The 26,821-nt window shown below is 39.1% G+C and overlaps 1 protein-coding gene across 1 annotated transcript in view; it reads left to right on the top strand.

The window, feature by feature from the left end:
- Positions 1-26,821, top strand: part of grin2da (glutamate receptor, ionotropic, N-methyl D-aspartate 2D, a) — a 274,557-nt gene that overhangs the window by 213,218 nt on the left and 34,518 nt on the right. The window contains exons 11-14 of the mRNA XM_085395309.1: positions 14,692-14,817; positions 17,309-17,421; positions 21,571-21,687; positions 26,357-26,517. Coding sequence (XP_085251435.1) covers positions 14,692-14,817; positions 17,309-17,421; positions 21,571-21,687; positions 26,357-26,517 — 517 coding nt within the window. The remainder of the gene's footprint in view (positions 1-14,691; positions 14,818-17,308; positions 17,422-21,570; positions 21,688-26,356; positions 26,518-26,821) is intronic.

The following is a 26,821-nucleotide window of genomic DNA, read 5'->3' as shown; positions in this document are numbered from 1 at the left end:
CTTCATCTCAGCTCACTGCGGGTTTCCCAAACCTTATAAACACTCGTTTGCATAATGGTCAAAACTAGCACCGCTGACTAACAATGGGCTGTCAGAGCCATTGTTAGTCAGTCCGTTGCAGTTTCTCCTGCTGAAAACGCAATGTCCATGTGAACATAATCAACTTTGTGGGATTTCCTTACCTGGGCGATTTGTGTCAAGATGTTCAGCTGAACATTTTATAAACACATTATAAAACTATTGCTTGCTGCCCATCAAGAACACCATGCAAATGCTGCACAGTCCTATAATGGAGAGGACAGGTGTAACAGGGCATAACAATTCAAAATCAACCTGAATCAAAATTAATTTGATGAAACTGTGGGGTTATACGAGGTGCAAATGAAAATCTCAACTCAACTCCAGACAAAGACCATAGCTAAAACAAATTTAACGTAAGATGTATAAGACTTCAGCACTGCTGCTACCTGGAAGTGCCATCGTGTCCACATCCACCTGCGTTAGACTGTATCTCTTATACTGTGTCACAACAGTGACCCTGCAACCTGAGTTTTAGAGACGACAAAGTTGCAGGGAGTCGAGTAGAATGTAATGGCAGTCACCAATAATCTTGGTAGCCAAACAATTTTTTACAGTGTTGAGGTACACAATGGTACAGTACATATCAGAGTTTGTTTCCCACAGGACATTACTGTGCAGCTCTGACCCTGGGGTCCTATTCACAATGCATGATGTCCAAAAATAAAACTTGAACATCTGAGACTCTTTCACACTTCCTGGAACATGGTTATCATTAAATCTGATATGGTTTTTGCTTTTTTATTAGCAAAGTCACATTTTATTTTTTAAATCACAACTACATGAGTCATCAAAAGAGGACCCAGATGCATAAGCTATTATTCACTAATGGACTTTACAATGCTTTCAAGTTTCCTTTAATCTTAAGGATTGTTGAAGGATTAATTAATTAATGTACTAAAACAGCCTTGATAGCTTACATAACGCTGTACAGTACTGTACATTCTTTCTAAATTATGTAAGTGGCCTTCATTTCTGATGTGAATTTTGTCTTTCAGTTGAAAAGGTTCAAACTCCCAGCTTTGCATCTCAAAGCACAGCTCAAAATGCACAGTTAGCTTTACTATTCTCAGCGTTCAAAGAAGCCCCCACAGCAATCCAAGCCAACTTTTTTTTCTCCAGTCATTTTAAAAAAAATATAGCTTATGCCTCAATCAAAGTTGGCCTCTCCTAAGATAACACCTCTTAATTTACCAATCTTCTTAGACTAATTCCACGCACTTCCAACCATGAAAAGATGGAATTTGAGAGAAGTAGAGAGTTGGAAGCAGAGAGAAATGACAACAAAGAAAGGGAGTGATGGATGAAGAATGTGCTTAGGAGAAAGAAATGGTGTTACAAAGAGAGAGAAAGTCCTGTCATGTACCACTATAAACCCAACACAAACGAGAGAGAGAGAGAGAGGTTGAGTGGCTTTGATAGAGAGACTGATAGAGCTGTGTCAGATGCTCTCAGATATTTTAATCTGAGCAGCGGCTGGTTGACATGCTGCTGCGCATTTGTGTGTGTGCGTGTCGTGCAGACCAGATGAGATCATACCCTGTAGCAAAAATGACTTGTTAACACAGAGCAGCGTCTCAGGCGACTACTTTTTAAACCCACCATCTGTGCTTAAAACCTGCCTGTGTGAATGAAGCGCATATTCTACTGCCACACATACTGTGTGCATGACGTTATAAATCAGACCTGCAGAACATCATACACTGTATGACGAATTATGTCATAAATAGTTTAAATAGTTCCTATCATATTGTCCTATACTGTCCGTTTCTCTATAGCCCTTAAAGCCCAGCCTGTAATAAAAGTGCAATTTATTTATTTTTTTCATTTTTGCTTGTTTAATAACGACCAAGTCTGCTCTAAAAGTTCACTAATATTCCTCCATCATAGACCTGACTCCTTCGCAGGACTCCTTAAGGGATTGATTTCATACTGGCACAGCTGCAGTAGTACATCTATCCATCTGTCAGAGGAGATTTAAGAGACAATCTGAAACATGTCATGGTTGGACGGAGGTGCAAGGCTCCTAAGGCCATTTTGTCTAAAGTCTGCTGGGCCACAGGGCTGACAGCAAGTCCATACTGTTGCTTTGGCCGTTTGTGTGTGCGTATATGTGTGTGTGTAAGGCAAGGCAAGGCAAGTTTATTTGTATAGCACAATTCAACAACAAGGTGATTCAAAGTGCTTTACAGAGACATTAGAAACAAGAACAAATAAAAAGCATGATTTAAAATTGATTAAAACAAGCAAATAAACTAACTAACTAATTAACAAACAAACAAACAAACAAACAAAACAGTATATAAAATCAAAACAGATAAAATCAGAACAGTAGATAAAATCAGTAGTTAAATGTAAGTTTTGAAATTTAAGCTTAAAGTGTGGATTTGGTGCTTTATTCAAATGCAGCTGAGAACAGGTGAGTCTTCAACCTGGATTTAAATAAACTGAGTGTTTCAGCTGATCTGAGGCTTTCTGGGAGTTTGTTCCAGATATAAGGAGCATAAAAGCTGAATGCAGCTTCTCCGTGTCTGGTTCTGACTCTGGGAACTGATAAAAGACCGGATCCAGATGACCTGAGGGATCTGGAAGGTTCATACTGGGTCAGGAGGTCATTGATGTATTTTGGTCCTAAACCATTCAGAGCTTTATAGACCAGCATCAGAACTTTAAAGTCTATCCTCTGACAGACAGGCAGCCAGTGTAAGGACCTCAGAGCTGGACTGATGTGGTCCACTTTTTTGGTCTTAGTGAGGACTCGAGCAGCAGAGTTCTGAATGAGCTGTAGTTGTCTGACTGATTTTTTAGGTAGACCTGTAAAGATGCTGTTACAGTAATCAAGCCTACTAAAGATGAATGCATGGACTAGTTTTTCCAGGTCCTGTTGAGACATCAGATCTTTTATCCTTGATATATTCTTGAGGTGATAGTAAGCTGACTTTGTTATTGTCTTAATGTGTTTTTCTAAGTTTACGTCTGCATCCATCACTACACCCAAATTTCTCGCCTGGTTTGTGGTTTTTAGATGTATAGATTGAAGTTCTCTGGTGACCTGTAATCGTTTTTCTTTGGCGCCAAAGACTATTACCTCAGTTTTGTTTTTGTTTAGCTGGAGAAAATTGTGGCACAACCAGTCATTGATTTCCTCAATGCATTTACCAAGAGCCTGTACAGGGCCTCGGGCTCCTGGTGACATTGTGATATATATTTGTGTGTCATCTGCATAGCTGTGATAGTTTATTTTGTTGTTGTTTATAATCTGTGCCAGTGGGAGCATGTAGATGTTAAACAGAAGGGGTCCCAAGATGGAACCTTGGGGAACTCCACATGTGATACTTGTCTGCTCAGATGTGAAGTTACCTATTGATACAAAGTATTTCCTGTTTTCTACGTATGTTTTGAACCAGTTTAGTACAGTTCCTGAAAGACCTGTCCAGTTCTCCAGTCGTTTGAGTAATATGTTGTGGTCAACTGTATCAAATGCTGCACTGAGATCCAGTAAAACTAGGACTGACATTTTTCCACTGTCTGTATTCAGACATATGTCATTAAACACTTTGGTCAGAGCGGTTTCAGTGCTGTGGTTCTGTCTAAAACCTGACTGGAAGGCATCGTAGCAGTTATTCTGTTTTAAGAAGTAACTGAGCTGTTGAGAAACTGCTTTTTCAATGATCTTACTTAAAAACGGGAGATTTGAGATCGGCCTGTAGTTGTTCATTTGTGTCTTGTCAAGATTGTCCTTTTTCAGTATAGGTTTGATTACAGCAGTTTTTAGTGATTCTGGAAACACACCTGATAATAAAGAAAAGTTGACGATCTGTAACAGGTCTGACTCTAAAGTCTTTGAGACCTTTTTGAAAAAACTTGTTGGCAGGACATCTAAACAGCAGGAGGAGGAGTTCAGTTGACCTAAGATGTCCTCCAGGTCTTTGCTGTTAATAGGTTGAAACTGTTTCATGGTGTTTAAACAGTTTTTTGGTGGACACAGTACATATCCTGGATCTGCTGTTGATGTACCAATTGCTTGTCTAATTTTTTGGATTTTTTCAGTGAAGAATTTGGCAAAGTCATTGCAGGCCATGGTCGAATGAAGTTCAGCTGCCACTGACACAGGAGGGTTTGTTAGCCTGTCAACTGTAGAAAATAAGACCCGAGCATTATGGCTGTTTTTAGTGATGATGTCAGAGAAGTAGGACCTCCTTGCATTCCTCAGTTGTAAATTATAATTGTGAAGTTTCTCTTTATAAATGTCATAATGAACCTGGAGGTTTGTTTTTCTCCATCTGCGCTCAGCTTTCCTACACTCTCTTTTTTCATTTTTCACCAGTGTGGAGTTTCTCCATGGAGACTTTTTCCTTCCAGAGATAACCTTCACCTTAATGGGAGCAATAGTGTCCATTACATTTAACATGTTAGCATTGAAGCTATTGACGAGCTCATTGACTGACCCTCTGGACAGGTCAGGTGTTAATGGGAAGACCTGGTTAAAAATTGCACTACTGTGTTCAGTTATACACCGTTTTGTGATCACTGTTGTTGATATATTTGTGTGGGCTGAGATTTTACTTTCAAATGTGTATGGGCACATGTGAACGCATGGAATATAAAAGAAAAAATTTGGGTCAAACAGAGGTAAGAGTGAGCACAAACACGTAAGGAAAGGTCAACGCTCAAGGAAATAATCAAGTGAGGAAGAAGTGCTCTGAGAAGCAGGGCAATCCTTTCTGACGGAGGAGTCTCAGAAAAGCCAGAGAATAATAACAAGAGGTGAAGAGGGAAACACGTGCAGGCCAACAAGAGGCCAACTGTGAGAAAGGCAGCTGCAATATGTGGACAAACCGCATGATGCTCAACTTGTTTAAAATGCACTTGCTGTTCGTTAGGCCTTGTAAAGAAAAATAGAATAAATGGTAATGAAACCTAGGAATCTGATACCATTGTGGTTGACACTGTGGTGTAGTGGTTAACATTGATGCTTTGCAGCAAAAAGATGAACGGTTTGAATCCACCAGTGAGCTGCTGTCAGTTTAATTAGTGGTTCTAAATTGAAGATAGGTTTAAATGTCAGTTGATGGTCAAGGTGATGAGCTCGTGCACCTATGATAGGCTCCAAAACCTAGAATTGGACAAACAGTTAAGAAAATGTGTGTCATTTATAAAAGCTTTGGCTCTTTTTATTCGTTTTAGTTTCTTCTTTCAATGTGGAAGAAAAGGTCATTGGCCAGGGTTTTTATTATAACGACATTATCTTGATGATAAGAATCTCTGAAAATGTTAATGTATAAAATTAAAAGAGACATGCCGCATTCGAGTTATTTTTTTTTCTTCATATTTTTACATTTAAATGACAATACAGTAAATCTGTGAAAGTTCTCAGACATCCAGGTCATCGTGGTCTAAGGAGCTTGAAAAAAAAAAAAGCATCTGGACTTCTTTAAGTTGCTCGAAGACTCGGCTGTCCATCTGCATCTAAAGGACAAGGGTCACTCTTTCGAGGACGCCAATGTTCACATTTTGGACAGAGAGGACAGATGGTTTGAAACAGGAGTGAAAGAAGCCATCTATATCCACTGTGAGCCGACCATCTTTGAACAGAGGCGGGGCTTACGACACCAACTGTCTGCCATCTATAATCCAGTTTTGAGATCCCTTCCCAGATGCCTTAACGCCCACTCACATCCTGGGCCATCTGACCTCAGGAAATCACATGATAGGGTGGGGCCAGGTTTCACAATGAGCTCACCCGAAACCTTGGCTGATTATGACCCACACCCATTTTCACACCTTAGCTCGTGTGATTGTATTACTGGGGGGGGGGGGGTCCATGTCCCTCCCGGGAGACACTCCCACAGGGCTTAAATCTGGGACTTTCCACCATTTGACAGTAGAACTGAAGAAGCTTCTTGGATGGTGGTGAAGTCCAGATGCTTTTTTTCCAAGCTCCTTAGACGACAATACAGTAAATTAAACCAACAAGAATAAAGCAGTACAGTACTTATAGAGGCTATTTTATCTTAAATAAAATAGATGCATTCTGCAGTGGACTCATTGGTTTGATATCCTCAAAGTTGGGCTGAGCTCCTTCTTTCTGTTTTCAGTCTCATGCTCTTCTGTCAGGTTCTTGTGTTCAGTTTGAAAAGCATGAAAACATTTTCTATGGCTTTAAATATTTAAGACTGTCCTACTGCGGTCCCCTTTTTTCAAACCTGACATCCTCTGAAGCAGCGTTTTCTCACTAAAACCTTGTTTGATGTCTCTGTTCTGGTCTTTCTCTGTACTTTTCTTTCATGGTAGCAAAACATGACATGAGAATGCATGCAGATACCTCCTGCACTTTGAACTGCACATGCTTGAACTTTTCCAAGGGTGCCCTCTGCATATTCCCAGACCATTCCCACATTAGGGAATGATCCATTAATAATAAGGAAGTAACTAATTTATCATGATTTGTTGTTACTCACATTTGATTGCATATCTGTTACTGTAACTAATGACTAATTAACAGATTTGAAATACCTAAACATTATTTATTGAGCAAGCTTCTCTCAGCATCAATGAGACAGATAAAATAAAAATGACTGTACAAGGATACTCAGAAAGAACTACATGCTTCCCCTGACCAGAGCAAAATGATCTTGATCCGCACATGAATGAATGCATTTCTTTCCTTTTACTCTTCGTCACCTTTCTACCAAGTTTAATGAAATTCAGTTTAGTAGTTTTTGTGTAGCCCTGCTGTCATAGAGATGAATAAAACCATGCCAAACGCATGCTGTACCACCGCCTCAACTCTCGCTTTTGGCAGAGGAATGGCTGACTCTGCAGTTTTTATTGTCCTGGTGCGTTTACTTGCCTGCAGCATGCATTAGTGCTTCTTTCAAAGCTGGGCTCACAGTTTTCTAAAGATTTGTTCTCTTTGTTGTGCTACTGAATGAAAATTTATTATTTATTATTTCTCTGTTTTTTTTTCTTCCTTTACATAATATTTTCAAATCGCTACAATCTAAACTCAGAGTAATAATTGTGACGTATTTAATTCTCTAAAGTCTCAGTGACCTTTGTGAATGTGAAATAGACACAAAGGTCTTATTACAGACACAGAAACCCCAGGCTACAAAGCTGAGAGGGAGACAGGACACACACTCAAAGCCTGGATAATAACAAACACTTAAACTGTCAAGGGACCCAGTAAAGGGGGATGTGAAAATTGAGCGACTGAGGAGAAATAAAGGCAGAGGTGTGTGTGTGTGTGTGTGTGTGTGCGTGTGCGTGCGCTTTGTTTTGAAGAATGGTCAGCTGCAGTAGAAGGCCTGCCACTCATATTGGCATTTCAGAGGTAAAAGCTTTTATACACTAACAGTAAAACAAAACTCCCAAGTCATAATTTGTGAGGAGCTTCTTAAGAGTTTCTGTGAGCTTAGTGAATTCAGCTTCTCAAAAAAAATTCTGTGTGTGTGTGTGTGTTTGTGCTTCTATAAAAGTGAGTGATGAACTATGTTATCTAATGTTCAAAGAGTACTTCACTGATTTAGCATTGCATTCACTGCAGTGTTGTCTCCAGGTGGGCATCTTATGAGCAAACAGGTGAAATTAAGCTGTATTTATTTTTCAAATGCAAGTTTAAATTAAATATAATATTTCATATTCCAATATTTCACTTTTCCCAAATGTTTGTTATCATTCAATATTAAGAAAAAAAAAATGATAAAGCAACAGTGTTACAGTTGTTAATATTACCTCCTATACAGGATTCAGTCATTGTATTGGTATTAATATTCCCTGAGACATTAAAATATATGAGGTAACTGTACTTCTATATGTGTGCCTCTGCACAGTTAAGCTTCAAATGCGTAATGGCAGGCAAACCTAATTGTACTTATCGTTTCCCTTGGCCTGCTGTATACGTAATGCAGATTAGCATACCATTTACTGAAGTACTCTGGTGGGATGAGGCAGAGAAGGTGATCGTAATTGTTTATGGCACTCTGGATTAAGCCGGTAATTATACCAAATCATTGTGGAACTTTGTGCACATGCTATAGAAGCAAATCAAATAACAACTACTTAAACTTGCGTTACAGCAATTCAGCTGTTTCTAATTGTGATACCATACCAACACCATGGCTACCTGTGCATGCTGACCCGGTATCAGTGTTGAACTAGTAAGCTGTATTCCTTATCGTGAGCATTGGTGCATGAGGTAAAATCTCAAAATAAATTAAGCAGATGAACTTTATTTATGCACTTCATACTGTAATGACATTACTGTGTTAAATATGTCATAACTGTGTCCATGTCCTATGCTGTTCAGCTTCTAACTGCATCAGCACTCCGTTTTATAATGTTGTTATCATTCTCACTAAAACAGACTTATGACATAAGGCAACTTTTCTGGGTTATTCCTACTCTGGTTCTATAGAGAACTAGGGTCACCAGTTTGAATCTTTCTATTACTGCTGGGAACATACTGGCAACCAAATTGAATTAATAATATTGTCACTTTACTTAACAACCACTGCTAAAATACCCCTGAGCAAGGCCGCATAACCTTATTAACCCAACGCTAGGTTCTTGTACTCCAGTGGCTCTACTTGCTGGCACCAGTACCAGACTGTGGTTATACCTGGTGGCTTCCAGGTGTGAATATTAAAGAGGCCATCTTTGAAAAAGAACACGTGTTAATAGGAAAATTGTACTTAGTAGTCAGTATAATCTTTTAATGATATAAGTTGGCATATGGTAGAATGCTGCATGTAATCATTTGTGTGTAGAAGTATATAGTTGGTGGCATATTGAAAGAATGTCTCATCCTAGGAGGTCTGTAACATTCTAGGGTGTTCACCCCCACATCCTAGGAGCATGAGAGAGGTCGTACCTTGTCTTATTGTTTTACGGTAGGATTAACGTAGCTATATTTGTTCTAGTCTAAGTGCTTTTTGGTTTGATGAACTGCTGGACTTCGAGACCAGCAGGTTTAGGGAAGTCTTTATGGGGTCTCACACACACACACACACACACACACACCCACTGAAGTATAAATAAAGACCGGGGCAGTTTCTCAGTGCGAGTCTCAGTGCTGGAGGCTGCCCTTGCTAGCAAGAAGTTCTGTGTGTTTCTCTTCTCTGAGTCTTTACTGAAGAAGTGTTTTAGAGTATATTTCTTAACAACACGTGTCTTGAATTGACTTTCCCTGTTTAAATGCACTCCTCTGCAAAATGGTGATGTAGCTGCTGGAAACCAAACATCACTGAGAGAGTACATAACTCACTACAAAACCCAGCATACTCATGTCATCGATAAGTGAAAGTGAAGTAAACCTCCCCAAACTTTGCTTGTTCAGCGTTCGCTGCTGCTGAGTTTGAAAATGCCTTTACACCAAAAAATGTAATCAAACATATCGAATCACTTCCCTCAGAATATACTAAAGAGAAGCTCAGCACTGCTTCCGAAACTCTCACACGAAATGCTTTGAAATGGTTAAAGAAAAGAAATCATTTGAAATGTCTCACAGATACACAAAAATGACTTGCTACAAAATCGTCATTTGTATGATGCTTAATTGAAATTAAGTACAAGCCACAGAAATGTTGTTTGTAATTTGTTACACCCCGGCCTAGGCAACCGGGGTGCAACGTAGAAAAACAAAGATAAGGAAAATAAAACCACGAAGGCTCTCCACCAAAATCCCAAAACGAAAATATCCCATGACGAAAGTATTAACAAACCCATTCACAACTATTTACAACAGACTATTTATTTACAACAAAACACCAAACTATTTACAACACGGGGGAGATCGCGACCATGACACACTGAAACACAGGGTTTAAATACATAGAGGGAGCAATCAGGAAATGGACCACAGGAGGGAAACACAGCTGGGGCAAATTAGAACTGACGAGACAGGGAAAATGTAAATTGAACACACTAAGATAACACAGACTTTCAAAGTAAAGCAGGAAATACATAAGTCATGCAAAAACAAAACACTGACACACCGAAACGTAACAAATTCTTTAAACCTACTCGAGCATTGCAACACTGCTGCAGTTGTGCTGCTATTGCCACACAAATTAGCTGCTTTACATTTTGCTATCAATTTATTTACGACCATGGCAGCATAATTCTGTCCAATGACGCTGCAATAAATCCTCTTTTGTGTGGGCACTTCAACAAGGACCGTATTGATTCTTCAGTGGTGCTACGCCAGGCACGTGTACATTAACTCTGCTTGTACTTGTTTTGTTTCATTGCACTGTAGTCTGTCGTGCCTGTGAGGTGTTCCTAAAATTAGATATTACAAAGATTATTCTACTCAGTAGCATAATTTTCAACATTCTGTTAATGACTGTTATTATGTACGCTCTCCTCCACTATAATAATAGACACAGAAAACAAAACAGTCATTAAACCATTTTCTTTGTATAGGAAAAGTCATTCACAAAACAAGCAGGCAACCAGTATTTATTTATTGGCTTTTATTAAAAACGTCAGTGAGTGCCTTTCAAAAATCAGAACGCGTCATTCAAAACTAGATTTAGAACCTGAAAAGAAATAAATTAATATAAAAATTCAAAAGAAATTTGAAGAAAACATTTAAAGCGACCGTGGGCATCGGCTAGATTCAGCACAAATCCAGCAAACGTATCCATCCAGTCCAACTCTTGATTTAATTTAAAATCATTAGAAATGTATAATTCATTGACTCTTATGCAACGTTGATGTTGTTTTTGTGACACACAGTTTATTACATTATTAATCATCCATAATGTTGCATGGCAAACTTAAGAAGGTTTCACATATACTAAAATAAACTCAGCATTTATTTTCATTATAAAACTTTAATGCGGGTTGCAATGAATAATGTTTTATAATAAAAAAACAAACTATTATTCTGTAGTCATCCTTTTCCCCAAAAATGTTCTTTCTCTCTAAATGACATTTTAAGGTTGAAGTTACTTTATTGTCTCCCTAAATAAATAAATAAATGTTTATTTATATAGCACCTTTCAAGACAGAATCACAAAGTGCTGCACATAAGATTACAAGTCATAAAAAGATTTAAAAAAGAGAAAATAAAACAGGCAAAAAATTAACCAAAGGAGAAAACTGTTTTGGATGAAAGGAACTGCTGCATGAAACCAGATATTACTAAACATCACAATAAAAACATATTAAATGGGTGCACATAAAAAAACAACATCTGAGCAAAGAAGCTGTTTGCACTGTCAACCTTAAACCGATGCAAACATGCACATCTTCATACATAAATTACAGGCACCAAAACCTCTCGCTTTACATGTTTAACAGCACACATGCAATTGGTAAAAACCGCAGTTTTTTTTTTTTAAAAGTGTACTTTATTGGTCCCCGTGGGGAAAATCCCTCTCTGCATTTAACCCATTCACTCAGTGAAGCAGTGGGCAGCCACTGGGTGCCCGGGGAGCAGTGTGTAGGGACGGTATCTTGCTCAGGGGTACCTCAGGGTAGCTGTTCAGGGGAATCGAACCCCCAACCTTCCTATCATGGGGCCACCACTCTACCTACTGAGCTATCCCTGCCCTTATCTTATCTTGTTATTGTTATCTTGTTCTTTAATAAATGTAACTGTCAGGTGGACAGATTGTTTCCAACGATTGTGTTTAAACAGAGGAACCTTGTTCAGGATAGTCAAACAAAGATTTGTTTTCAAATATTAAACATTATCAATGTGCTGTAAACAACATGCATTATTCACCTATTCATACAGGCATTTCTTTCTGTGCCTAAGTGCTTTCTGTCAGTGCCTTGCCCAAGGATATTTGGCATGTCTATTGGAACGGCCAGGGATCAAACCACCAACCTTCCTGTTAGTAGATGACCCACAGCCACCCCACCTAAAGCACACCATCTGAAACTGATTAGGACAGATATAGCATGAAAAGGAGAAGCTGGTGTGGAGTTGGGTTGCAAAGTAGCTTGCAGATGCATAGCAACTTTAGGCAGACTAAAGCAGCTTAAACCACACTCCCAAATGGAATTTGTCACTTAAAGTTGTGTAATCTGACCCATCAGATGATATGGGCTGGCACTGGCATCAGCCCTCTTACTGTGATTTCAGCTGACTTTGTGCCTGCTTGTACGAGCATTAAGCTCGATTAAAATTCAGGTCTCCTTGTGACAGCCTCCTTGTGATTATGATGCATATCTAGTTTCATGCTTTTTCTGTTAAAAATGTATCCTCCATGCATGATTTTGAAAATGTTTCTACCAAAAATTTAATAAAAAGAAAATGATTATCATAAACAGAATGAAATGAAATTATTATTCAATTTAACAATGAAAACCTAGCTGAAATTATAATGCATCGTCGCAGTCCTTGTGGCACACGGGTTGGCAGCCCATGCAGCCTTAAAAGCATATTAACCCTGTCTGGCAGTAAGTTTAATGGATAATCCTGAGCCTCTCCACCTGCTCCCTCACTGTGTGTCTCTCTGCACGGGAGCCACAGCTAAAAGCCTCGTATATAAACGATGCTTGTTACTCTTTGGTATGTCAGCACACAGTCACATTTGATTTAGCATCTCATCCTGGAAGTAACACAAGGAGAGACTAAAGTGTTGATGAGGCGACCCAGTAGCTCAGCCCATCTCGCCAGTGCTGTTTGATTAGTGTTACATCTGCCAATGTCGGTCTAGGCAGCAAATCCCTCACTAATTTGGCAAATCTCAGGAGAATCTGCTTGTTTCCTCTGCCGGCAGTTAGACTAGCACCCATTACTTGATATGAGGAGAGACAATTTCCTCCTGTCTACATCCAGATGTCTAACAATTTAATACAAGACTGCTCATTTGCTGTGTCATGCAGCTACACAGTGGCAGAAACAGAAAGTGTCAATGTGTAAATTATTCAGCACACATTTCTTTTCCTGAAATGTATAATACATGGATGCTCGCTCCATATTCATGGACATAATAAAAACATTAAAATCAAATCCCTGACTCGGACTTAGATGTTTTATATTATTTTTCATTAAAATATTTACATCCCATTCAATGTTTCATCACTTCTGTGATGCCTCCTGCTTTGAGATATGTCTTTTCTCTCATTACAATTTTTGTTTTGGTTGAATTTACTATGAATCTGAGCTGACACAGAATAGAACCAACAACCTACAGTATCTAGCTTTGTTTTACTATCTTGGTTTCTATTTTTCTCTGCAATTTTCAAAATGTTCAAATGCAGTCTCCAAACAGTTGATTCTGTTCATCTGGACGTAGCATTTTGGGGGAGAAACGTTTCGTCACTCATCCAAGTGACTTCTTCAGTCTCAGCTGACTGCAGGTTTCCCCAAATCTTATAAACAGCACATTTGCATAATGACTGAAACCAGCCCACTGAAGGAACAATGGGCTGGGAGGTCAGTTCCTTAATCTTAATTATGCAAGTTCTCATGACCATTGATCAACAAGCACTGACCAAAACCCACTGATCAAAGACCACTGATCAATGGCCATTCACAGAGAGTTGGGGAATGGCTGCAATCACAGCATTGTAAGATTTCGCCATCTTCATCTTACCATTAAGACGTTCAAATGCAGTCTTTTTACAAAGACAAAAAAAAGCTCAGTTGTACCAGTGGTAAGGTCACGCTTGGAGCTTGACACTCTGCTGTGTCTGAGTATTTCAGGGTAAAAGGATCAAGCTCCTGTGTAAATTAATATGGAGCGAGCCATAACTGCAATTTCAATGGCTACTGGGATGTGAAAACTGTGTGTGCTGTATAGAATCAACCGCCAGAGTCGATAAAACCCTGTAAAAAGTTCAGTTACTTTGCACCAAAATATAGTTTAAAAAGTTGTTGTTGTTGTTTTTTATTTCACTTGCAGGTTGAAATAAAAAAAGTGATTTCACTTGCAGGTTGGGGCAGCACGGTGGTAAGCACTGTTACCTCAAAGCAAGAAGGTCCTGGCTTCAATTCCACTATCTGGCCAAACTGTGTGGAGTTTGCATGTTCTCATTTTCGTGGGTTCTCCCGGCTTCCTCCCACACTCCAAAGACACACTTAGTGGGGATAGGTTAATTGAAAACACTAAATTGCAACCATCCAGGGTGTACCCTGCTTCTCGCCCTAGGACAGTTGGGATAGGCTCCAGTGTGACCTGTGACCTTGAAAAGGATGGATGCAGGTTGTACTTGTACTACAGAGTGCTGACGCTATGATTGTGTGTAGCTCATCCCAGTAAACTATCAAACAACTTCTCTTTGTCGCTGCCTTACGATGCCTCTTGTTTAGGTCAGGTTCACAGTGACATTGAGAAACGTGCAGCGAAAAGTTTTTGTTTGCTAGTTTAGAACAAGTGATTTAACCCTCTGTGGTCTAAGTAACCTTGTGTGCTAATTCTAACCCTCTGCATATTGGAGGAGCAGACTTTTTTTTATAACATCCACTGCACCAGAAACAGTTGGTGCATGGGATGACAAGGGTCTTCTCAAACCTATAGTTGTTAGGCATCAATCTTTGTTCACTGTCCACACAGATTCCCATTTTATGAAGGGGTAATTAGTAAATGTCAGGAAAACTTCCTAAAGTTTTCCTATTCGTTCTTGTGTGTGTGTGTTGGTGTATTGCAGAGCCCTACAGCCCAGCGGTGTGGGTGATGATGTTTGTGATGTGCCTGTCGGTCGTGGCTGTCACCGTCTTCATCTTTGAGTTCTTCAGCCCCGTGGGATACAACCGCAGCCTGCAGAGTGCTAAGAGTAAGTGACGGAGTCGCTCCAGTGTCTGCACGCCAATCAACCCACCACCACTGCTCATTTCACAACATTATTACCAACTTGTCACTTTGTCAGTTATGTAAGCGAGGGGGGGCTGATTTGAGGAGGGTGTTTGTCCAAATTATTATAATTAAGTGTTCCGCTTTTTTTTGACTTCACAGGATTCAAAACAATCACTTCACACCCACAATGTGGCTTATTTAATAATAATGAAACAAACACGGACTGCGTGGTGGTGGTTGATGTTGACGTCTTTACAGTACTTGTCACTTCACCATTATTGCAACTATTTACTGTGTGCGTCTCTGCCCCGACACATTTATTTTTAATTATAACCTGGAAAAGTTGTTCTTTATGTTTTAATAAACTGACACAAGTAGAAGTGAACTCATTTTATGTGACAGGTAGATGTCTGTGCACGCTCGTCATTTTTCTTTCTTCTGTATCAAACCGCTTCAACTTTCATCTCTCTTTATAAGCATGTTTAAATCTTATTCTTATCTTATTATATAATTGTTTCTATAGTTTATATCCTCACAAAAGTTGAATAAGCTAAAGTTTAAAGGTCTACTTACCAGTTTTTGGCAGTTGCATCTCTGTCGTCCTCTTTTTTTCCAACATTTCCAGGGTGTCAAATACTAGTGTTGTGTCAGAAGCTGCCAGCTTCCCAGAAATACAAAACCTTGAGACACTGACCATTGCAATGGTATATAGTATAATACGGACTATATAGCAGTCCTTTTTTTTCCAAGAGCATAAAGCTCATGGAAGGGTTTGGTAGCTAGAAGATGGTCCACTTTGGGATCTTTTAACATGCTTTCCCTTGCTACTTGGTCAGAGTTAATCACCAGATTTAGGAAAATATTATGGTCCCTACACATTAAACATTTAAAAGTACTGTTTGAGTTTAAGGAGGGTCTATATGAGATGAGTTCCCAACTTGTGCTCACACTTCAGTGGCTTTGACAAAATAGCAACATATTATCCATTCTATGACTTAAATACGTCAAATTAACTTCCACTTCACTCAAATATAATACACTTTAAAGTGTAAAGACACTATAAAGTGCCTTGTGTGCTTAATTTGTGCACTCATTACTTGAAGAAAAGGTACTTCAGATACTTCAAAGTAATCCTCCCACACATCTGCACCATATCTACATGCTGACTGTGTTTCCATAAACGTGCAGCTTCACCTTTAATGTTGAACAATGAGCTATAGTCAGTGTCTTTTTGTTCTTTTATTTCTCATCCTTCTGAGACTTCACAGCATAGTGATTCACAGCGTAATGACCTTACATTCAACACGAGGGTGTCTGCTGCCAGGTTTAATAACTTTAAATAAGTCCTCTTCTCAGTTACGTCTGTTTGAACTTTCAACATGAGACATTTCTTAGATCACTGCAGGGCAGCTGGTCCATACAATCACTGCAATTTAATGCATGTTAATGTTGTTAATGTTGACGTTCTGTATTGTCATAGCAACAGCGTCCACATGTCTAATTTCTACTTTAATTTCAAAGTCTGGGCTCTGTCCCTGTATTTCCAATTAAAAGTCTTAAAGCAACAGTGGACTGTGACTATTCAGATAACAACGTGCTTCTGTTCGCTAGCATTACCTGATTTCAGGCAGACTTGCAAATATTTCATTCACAATGTCACCAAGGCCACACAGTTATGCGCTGCTCTTTTATGGCGGTTAACCAAACTATTATAAAACCGACTAGTTTTTGTCTTTGAAGCATCTTGGAATTATTTTTTCAGAGTACAGAATACTTTCAATAGTGTTCTGTAACTTTTGAAATACTTTTCATATACGTTTTATATAAAACTGTTTCTTCTGCATCTCATTGTCTTGAAAATTCCTGTTGGATCAGTCCTGCCCCACAGAACCTCCACTACGTGTTACCTGTTGGCTTTGCTTTCTGTGAAACCACAAAAGACTAAATTTTACCCAGAATCATGAACCCGGACCTGGAACCTGGACCTCAGCAATGATCTTAAGTGACTAAAAGGAAATCTTTATGAATGAGTGAAAATATGGGAAATATTTCTACTACTATTACCATTGCTAGTAGTAGTTATAGAGGATGATAGTACATGCTATAGAATATTTCCTCTGTGGCAGCGGTGCTGAATCAGCCTGTTAGAGATGGTGCACCACTGCCTGCCAGTAAATGGTGCAAAGGGTACTCAGGATTATCCATCATGGATAACAGTTCAGTGGCCTTCTCCATATGGATGTGAGCAACATGTCACAAATCTTAATTTCTTTGTTGCTACTCAAAGAGTGATGCGTTTCTTCCTAAGAGCATAAATTTGGATATTTAAGTCATCTCTTAATATTTCTTTGAAAATAGTTTTTTTTTCCCCAACTCTGGCCATAATTCATCACCCAACACAATTTCCAGTAATGTCTTAAACAGGTATTACTTTCCTTCATAAACACACTGTCTGTCTGTCTGTTTCTCAGAGTCAGGGGGATCTAAGTTCACCATAGGGAAATCTGTCTGGCTGCTCTGGGCTCTGGTCTTCAATAACTCTGTGCCTGTGGAGAATCCCAGAGGAACCACCAGCAAGATCATGGTAAATTTAGTTGAATGGCTGTGTTTTTTATTTATTTTTTTATTTTTTTATTTATTAATTGTGTGAATGACTCATCAAACTAGAGCATCAATTACAGTCAACTCCAGGTTCAGTATTTATTGGTCAAAGATGCAATTTTAACCATTTTAATTGTTTTAATAGCAAAAACTTTAGCACTTTCCGAATCAATCATTTGGGACAATTCTTTAAAAAAATCCACTGACCAGCTCAGTAGGAGCAAACAGCTGGAATGACCACAGAAGAGCAATAAAATTCATGTCCATTAAATTTGTTCCATGTTTAAGAAAAATAGCTTCATAGCAAGAACATTCTCGAGGAGTAAGTTTTATCATCATCACGGTCTACAATGAGCAGGTGACTTCATATAATACAGAGGACTTACAACCAAGTGGAGTAGCACAGTTTTGCAGTGGTTGCCTCACAGCGAGAACGTCCTGGATTTGAATCCATGTTCTCCTCATACTTGGGTGGGTTTTCTCTGAGAGCTCCAGTTTTCTCCACATTACAAAGTTTGAGCTACTTGGCAATTCTAAATTAGTCATAGGTGTGAATGTGTCAGTGGTTGTTTATGTCTCTGTACATGGACTGCCAATCTGTCCAGGGTGTACCTGTGTGACAGCTGGGCTAGATTCCAGATCCTGAACTGGGTATGCAGAAGACAATTGATGGATACAACAATGTATAAATCACTAGTTACGCACAGGAACAAGAAGACCAGATTGCACTTTGCCAGAAAACACATAAAAGAGCCTGCAGAGTTCTGGAAAAGATTATTTGGACAGATGAACCCACGATTAGAGATCAGAAAGGAAAGTAAGGAGAGAAAGAGCTCATGAGCCAAAACATAGCACGTCATCTGTCAGACACAGTGGAGGGAATGTTGTGCTGTTAGTCTTTATTGGCTGTAACTGCTAATAAAAGTAGCAGGATGAATTCTGAAGTGTACAGGGTTGTACTCCAAATGCTGGCAAACAGTGCAAATGGATAGTGAACCAAAGCATACTGGGAAAAGGAACCCAAGAGTTTCTTAAGGCAATGGAATGTGAGATGAGAAATCGGATTATAACCAAAGCGCTTAACCCTATTCAGTTTTATAAAACCAAAGGCCGACAGAGAAAGAGCAACTGAAGGTGAGTGCAGGGAAGGTCTTTACTGCAGCCACCCTCAGGAGGTAACACAGCGTTTGGAGATCGCCACAGGTTCTAAACTTTAGTGCGTCATTGAATAAAAAGGATTTTCATACTTGATTTTCATTAAGTATTAAAAACAATCATTTTTACTTAAAGTGATGTTAATTTGTGGTGGTCTACAGAAACAAAATTATAAAACTTCTATCTATTAACAAGCCTAAATTAACAATTTTTGAGTCAAAAGTAGTTCAACTTTCAAATGACTACATTCTCACCATCAAGCGGATACCTGTGTGACATTAAACTGTAGTCATTAAAAATGTCATGTTTCAGTGTAATCTAGGTGTCTACAAGACAATTATTTAACAGACTGTTTAGTCACTTGTTTCACTGTGGTGGTCCTTTCAGTACCTGCTGTTACTTTGGGCTTGCAATCTCTAATGCAGAGTAAAGCCACAGGAGGGGAAAACTCGAGGTGTATTTTGTTCGACTGCTTGCCCAAGTGCTTTTCAACAAAACCCCAATCATCTTAAGAGCTCATTAGCTGCTTGATAGGCTTCACAAAAGGGGGTTAGAGCAGAGAAGATGATTATTCAACATCGTATGTGTGCTTTTTTTTTTAACCTGGATTTGAAGTTAGTTGTATTTCAGCCTGCAGGTAAGAGTTATTAATGGTTTTCTTGCCCATCGAACCATTTCCCATGTTCAATTTAAGATTAAAAAATCCACTGAAGAGAAACCTGTATATTTAAGGTTCCCCTTTAGCAGCACCAGCACTCTGTATCTGATATTTTTTTGACACATTTGTCAGCCAAAATATTCCACGAGGCAACCACGTCTAATTAAAAAGAAAAAAGAAAGAATGATTACAAGATAAATCCAATTTTAATGGAGGTTTATTTGCCAAATGACTTCCACTTCATTTTTCATACCTGCCTAAGCCTATTCAGGGTTATCAGTAAGTACCCCACTATGCGCTGGAAGGATAATTGTCAACCATTTATTATTGATATTAACCATTTAAACAGATTTTACATCAGTCCACAGGTCGATAACTTCCCAAGCAGTCCGTCGTTCAAGCCTCCACTGAGGAGTTTTATTTTTTAATTATGCTGATTTGCCACAGTTAGTAGGGGTGTGCATTTACTATCTTAATCACTAAGAAAATTATGCAAATTAACTTTTGGCATAAACAGAGTACTGTGGAAACAAATAGTCCTATTCACCACAGTGCAAATTTATTGCTCCGGCTAATCCACATCTCTGCTTCCTGGCTGAATGTCAGCATTCAACCATCTTATAGCAATAAAAGCAGCTCTTCTGTACGGCTAAATGTCTCCATCCCGAATTGCCTAAAAAACCTTTTGAAGAATCATATTAATTTGCTAAAGTAATTTGGGGTAGTTAATATATTTTGATTCCTTACTCAGACAGCAATACTACAATGTGAAAACAGCCATTATCTGGTGAAAATCTAGCGTTTAAATAATAAACAAACTGAAATATTAACCTCACTTGTTGCAGTTCTCTCATAAAAGTCATAATCTTTATCTGATTTAATGTGGCGTTCTTGCTCGTTAAGGGCTTCACTTCATGAAAACATACACACACACACACACACACACACACACACAAACTAACCCGATGCGACACCTTTAGGCCATGACAAACACTGCAAACTCTTCCTCTGAAGGCTGTTGTTTGGTTGTCGCTGGATTGTCGCTGAATATGATACCCAGTCATATGATCCCCACTAGTGATCCCCACAGTCATCAGGAGGAAATTTGCATCAGTTTGGCACAGAAGTTGATTACTCTTTAAGTAAACATCAAGAAGAAGAAGAACTCCTGAAGAAGACGGTGGCATTGACGTGCCAAAATAGGACCTCCAAGGAGCAATCTAAAAACTGCAGTGGTGCTGGAAGCACTCCAGAGGGGCGCAAATATGTAACCTTGAAGGAGTGCTTCAAGGTGATTTCAAATTTAAATGCAGTGGGGGTTTTTCTTCCTTTTTTAACAATTTTCGATTTCTCACCTTATGTTTGCGTTTCTCCAAAAACTATTAAAACAAATCAGTCAGCCACAGTTTTGTACTTGAGTCTCCAGGCCGTTCTCTAATCTGTCTTCTTCTTCAAATGGCAGTTTGTTTTTTTTATTTGTGCTGCAAAAGATAATCCACTTTGTTTATGCTGAATACATTTGAACACTTCTTTAACAATAAAATATTAATTTCTGCCAACGAGTATCTGTGCAAGAAAAGCAAGATTATGTAGCAAATAACCAATCAAATAGCTATAGGCTAACAGGCAATCAGCCCAAGCCTGGAATAAATTTGCACCATCTGTTTTCTGAGCTAAAGGCTATGTGAATGAAATAGCAGTTCAACTGCTTGAATGATGAAGGATGTAGCGCTTGAAGCTTGAATTATACAAAGCACTAAACATAACATATGTCACCAAGTTTCCCTCCTTTGTGGAGATGCAATATTAAATAACTTTTACACAATATATTTTTTATTTGAAAAATACCTTTTAAATATAATTAATTACTTAAATCATGTATTTCAAAATTGTGCTTACATACTTAACCAAGTGCTTTGATTCAACTAGCATATTTGCATCAATGGTCCTAAATGAATTTTAAGGTGGGCAGAAGGTATTTTTATATCCACTGTGATGGACGTGATGATGTAAGGAGTGTATTGCATGAAAAAGGGGGTTTTCTTTCTTCCCATATTTAAAAATATGCAACTAGTTTAATATTATTTACAATTTAAGTTCATTTAATTGTGCGACAGATTCCTGGGTTGCAGCTTTAGGAGGCAGAAATGCCACGGTGGAAAGTATGAACCGGCCCTCCAGGCAAGACAGAGTTTCAGAGCTGTGAGTTTAGCGATGAAATGCCAGGGAGTGGAAATAGAGTCACCGGGATCCTAAAATACTTTCACACCTGTCAGGCTCAGTCCTCATTGATCTTACTCCACCACGTTCTACCTTCAGGTGCTGGTGTGGGCCTTTTTCGCTGTCATCTTCCTGGCCTCCTACACTGCCAACCTGGCTGCCTTCATGATCCAGGAGGAGTACATTGACACGGTGTCAGGGCTGTCAGATAAGAAGGTATGATATGGATGGATGGATGGATGGATGGATGGATGGATGGATAAGTGATTTACAAACAGGTGAATAGTCATATGATGGACTGAATGATTAGCAAGAAATTCCACATATTTGATATTGAGAGAATCATGGGTATTTTACCTGATTTAAAACTGTTAAGGTTCAAAATTGAGGAGGGAGAGTACAAACCACTCTTGGTCCAGAAGGTCTTGGTCAAACAGTGATTTTAATGAACACACGTGTGGGAAGACACTCTGTACGCAGACAGCCAGTAGTCCTCGACTTAATCAAAGCATGAACAGATATTTTATAGCATCAGGGTTTGTTTACTGACGCCCCTTCATGCGTCACCGGTACATTTTATACATAGATCAGATCAACACCAGAATGACTTTTCACCTAGAAAATCATCTTCTATTTTCATGGCTTGGTACTTTCCGTTCTTATCTTAAAATGAATTGTTCCTCTTTCTTGTCGAGACATAACTAATCTCTCCTCCTCTAAATAAGTCTAACTAATATGTGTGTATGTGTTGACCTCACATGCTCTTTGTGTCACCTCTTCACTGTCTGTGTCTCGTCCTCAAATGCTCCTCAAAATAACCTGCACTTAGACTCTGCTTTCGGTTTCAGTTCTGCAAAAGGCACACTCTGCAAACCTGCAACTTCCTGTCAGCCTGCAACTTAGTCTTTCTGAGAGACACACTGTTTAACCCCTGAATGCAATATAAACTCCAGATTATATTCTTAATGCAATGGTACTGATGACAATTATTTAACAATAGCAGTAAAATAATTTCCCTTCTCCACACTCCCTCTCTCGACCTCTGGAACACCAGAGGTCGCAATACATTGTGTCCTCGCTCAGACACTCTCTGGTGGTCTCGGACCTCGAGATCTCCAGGATCCTCGCCCCTCCTGTGGTCGCCGAGATCTTCTGTAAAGGAAACAAAACACCTTTTCCTGCACCTCCCTAACTTATCCTATCTGGGACTCTTTAATCAAAAGCCTGATCCTAATTATCTTCTTAACTTATTGACTTGTATTTATATATATTCTTCAACGTTACTCATCACCTTAAAACTCTTTAAGCCCTGCTTTTACGTCCGGTTGCTCGCTCTATTTTCCCTTATCTGATCATCAACATCCCGTGCACAAATTGTCGCTGCTGCAAGTTCCTCTACTCCAAAAGAAAACAACCACTTTAATCAATTAAGTTTAAGCATATAAGCAATTACTCCTGTATACATTTCATCATAGCTAAATGCTGCCTTAAAACAATTCCTATGTGTTAACTTCATTTTAACCTCACATTTCCTATGTTATCACCTGTTTTTTGGTATAGCCTTTTTATTTCATTTGCTCCCTTTAATGTAACAATACCTCCTAATTCTAGTTTATCAGACTTAACCAAAATATATGCTTTCCTTCCTCTTTGGTCCTTCTTTTAAGTTCAGTTAAAAGCTAAATCAATTTAAGGCCTTTTGCCTGGAATCAATACTGTCATGTGTGTTTCTTAACTCTGTGTCTGTAAGCGTGTGCAATCCTTCATGAACTCATATTATCCTCACAGTAGATTGGCTAATCATAGCGCTAGCCAAAGGCTCGTGACCCTCCAGAGACAAATTTGAGCCACAACTCCTTTAAAAGCACAAAATGCAATATGTATAAAAATCATTTCTATTTATAAGCTCCCCCTTTATCCTAAAAATACCTCCTATGTAATATCTGTATGTGTAAGCCTACATTATAACCACTACTTCTAGAAATCAAAAAGAAATCAAACCTGTTCTACCCCTTCAACCCTCACTAATTTTCCCTCTAAGAATTATTCACAGCTTTGAAAAACCGGCATTGTATCTTCTAAACAGGATTCAGTTCTGTCATGGTCCTGGGCCATGTTGGCCCAGTATTCTTGGTTCCTTGTATTTTCGCTCCTTATTTAGGCCAGGTTTTCTGAGGTGTCCTGTTGTGGTGTTCCCTAAGTGTTTTTTCCCTTTGTGACTCTTACCCCCTTGTGCCCCTCTGTGTATTTATGAGCTCTCGTCTCTCTTTGTGTTTATTCCATGTTTCCCCCAGCCTGTTATGTCTGTGTTCTCCCCGTGCTTTCTCTCCTCCTGTCTGAACCTCTGTGTACTTCCTGTTTTACTTTGACAGTCTCTCGTCAGTATGCGTAATGTTGTGTTCACTCCTGCCCTGTCTCGTTATGTTTATCAGTGTCACCTGTGTTCCCCACCTGTGTGTAATCTCCCTGTGTTCTCTGGGTGTATTTAAGTTGTGTCTTCTGTTATTCTAGTTGCTGGTTCGTCTGTCTTGTTTCCCCTCGGTCTCCCTGCGTCTCTTGTGTATTTCCCCGGACCTCCCTGCATCCTCGTTTCTGGTTTGTGTTATTAGCTTACCCAGTTTAGGTTTCCAGTTTCTTGTTTTTCCACCAGTGCTGTTTTGTGCCCACCGTTGTAAATAAATATTCACCTGCACCAGAGCTGCCGCCTTTTGGGTCCTTTTCTACAACTCCACACGGCTTGCCCCGCAAACCGTGACAAGTTCACTTTAATCCTTTAACCTTAACTTAAAAATAACAGTTTCAGTTTTACCATATCCAAATGATCAAAAACCCAAAAGGTCCTAAAATGATCCTAAATTATTAAACAATTAAATTATTAAACCCTAAACCCCCCTTTATCTTGATACATTTCATATGTCAAGATACTATACAAAACTTAAAAATGCTCAGTTTTCCCCACTCATGTTCCAATCTATATCATAAAAATAAACTTAAAACAGAACAGTTATCAGTCATGTGTTTCTTCAATTAATGGTAACTGAGTTACATCAAAAATATTTCCCCTTTAGCATTTGGCATTCTCCCAACAATATACTATAATCCCATAATCTAACCCCACTTAATAAAACAAAACAGAAATTTTCTCTGGTAAAAACAATTGTTTGTCCACATTAATTCATCCTCACTCACATGCAGTCACACATTCACTCACATGCAGTCACACCATGTATTTGCTGATAGTGGAGCTTCCCGCACGATCAGATACTCCACCCTCAGCAAAATGAGCTCAGTCATTTTTTATTTTCCATAGGAAAATATTTCTTTATGCTTTTGGACTGGATTGACTCGCATAAAATCCTTTTTACAGGGACTTACGACCTGAATTGTCCCCAGGTAGCTTTTTCCTCAGCCAATTGTAATCTGGAAAGCCGCCTTATATTTGCTCTTCCCGAGAATTTTCAGCGCCGTTATTCGCTGTTTCAGGCCTGCTTAGAACAGAAATGAAAAAATAGAGCTGATTGTTAGCTCATAAAAACAAAACAAAATCACCTGACAGGTTTTCTTTAAGTGCACTGTTACAAAATAATGGGCCCAATTTTTAGACATGTCCATGTTTCCTAAAACTCCCTCTATTAAAAACAAAAACACCAACCCAAACCTAACTGACAAAATCAACCCATCACCACAACAACCTTAAACACACAAGTCTTGCCACCACATAATTTCACCTCCTCAATACACCGAAAGTCTCATTAAAACCACACAATTTGCAAACAAAAATCACCCCCTTTAACATACTTAAATTCAGCATAAAACCCCCTTACGACAACGTATAATCACTAAACTATAAACTATTTCCTACCCAAATCTATACTTCTCTTGTCTGCCATGCTTCCTCGTCTGAAAGTCACTTCCTCAGTCACACACACACACAGGAAGTTCCTTCGTCACCACTCACTCCAACTAATTTGCATACTGAGTCATCTCTCAATGAGTTGCTGTAACAACAGAAACATTTAAACATCACCAACTCATTAAATTATGTTATTTCTTTCTGCAGTGATAATATAAACTCCAGATTATATTCTTAATGCAATGGTACTGATGACAATTATTTAACAATAGCAGTAAAATAATTTCCCTTCTCCACAAAACTTACAACACCAAAGTCTCCCAGACTCAGAGTCATCTTTCAAAATAAATACAACCCTGTTTCCAAAAACATGGATTGCTGTGTACAATGAAAAATAAATGAATAGAGAGAGATGCTAACACGTTCTCCGGGTCAAAGGTCATTTTGGGTGGAATAAAGAAGCAGGGAGAAGCCGGAATCTCTTCACTGGGATCACAAATCCAAATTTTAATTCATCTTTGCACATCACAGAGAGTATATCACCCGTCTGTTATCGCCACAGACTAAAAGAAGCTACAGTTCCCTCCCCCTCATACCTTCAGCAAACCAACATCTTTTTGGAATCGGGGTTGTAAATACGATTATGCCACAAATATTGCACTCTCTCATGTCTGCCTTTAAGAGAGCACATCAGAATAGCTTAAGTTAACAGAAGTGGAAAACTGTGTACTTTCCTTTTTTTATTATTTTGATTTTTCCAGCGCAGTTTCACCACAACTCACAAAACTGTGTCCCGCTGCTTTGACACTTTAAAACCTCATCTGTTTTATCAGTCTCTCTCTGCTTCTGAGCTCTTTAGAAAAGTGTAGCACAGGGGCTCTTCTTTGAAAGTAAAGTCTTTGAATCTTTGCAGCTCTTCATCCCGCAGCACGGATCGGCTCCTCTCCCTCATTTCAGCTACCACTCTTTAACTTCCGTCCTTCCTCCTGTCACTTTAATCTCAGCCCACCTCCTCTTCTTCTTCTTGTGCAGTTTCAGCAGCCAGCAGACCAGTACCCACCACTGCGTTTCGGCACGGTGCCAAATGGCAGCACTGAGGAGAACATCCGCTCCAACTATCCCAACATGCACCAGTATATGATTCGCAACAACCAGAAGGGTGTAGAGGAAGCCATTGACAACCTCAAGACTGGGTAAGGATAGAAGAACTATTAGCAACCACTTGGAGTGTGGATTGAGTGTGGATTTGTCATGTGAAATAGAAGAAATTAAAGCCTACGTGTTCGGTTAGATACGAACAGAACAATATTGGAAGTAGATCGGGACTTGGAAGAGCATGAAGTAAAAAATGTCAGATATTGTTACAACCGAACGCAACCACACTCTGCCTGCACTAGACATCTCATTTCTACAAATACACTTCTGCTGTCATCCACTCTTTTAAACAGCACCCAGATTCAAGTTAAAGCTGCACATTTTTGACAACAGCACTTACTT

This window comes from Rhamphochromis longiceps, linkage group LG22, assembly GCF_057381845.1.
Source record: "Rhamphochromis longiceps isolate RC_006_pf linkage group LG22, R_longiceps_female_GT1.1, whole genome shotgun sequence".
Classification (NCBI taxonomy): Eukaryota; Metazoa; Chordata; class Actinopteri; order Cichliformes; family Cichlidae; genus Rhamphochromis; species Rhamphochromis longiceps.
This window is presented reverse-complemented; position numbering and strand designations above follow the sequence as displayed.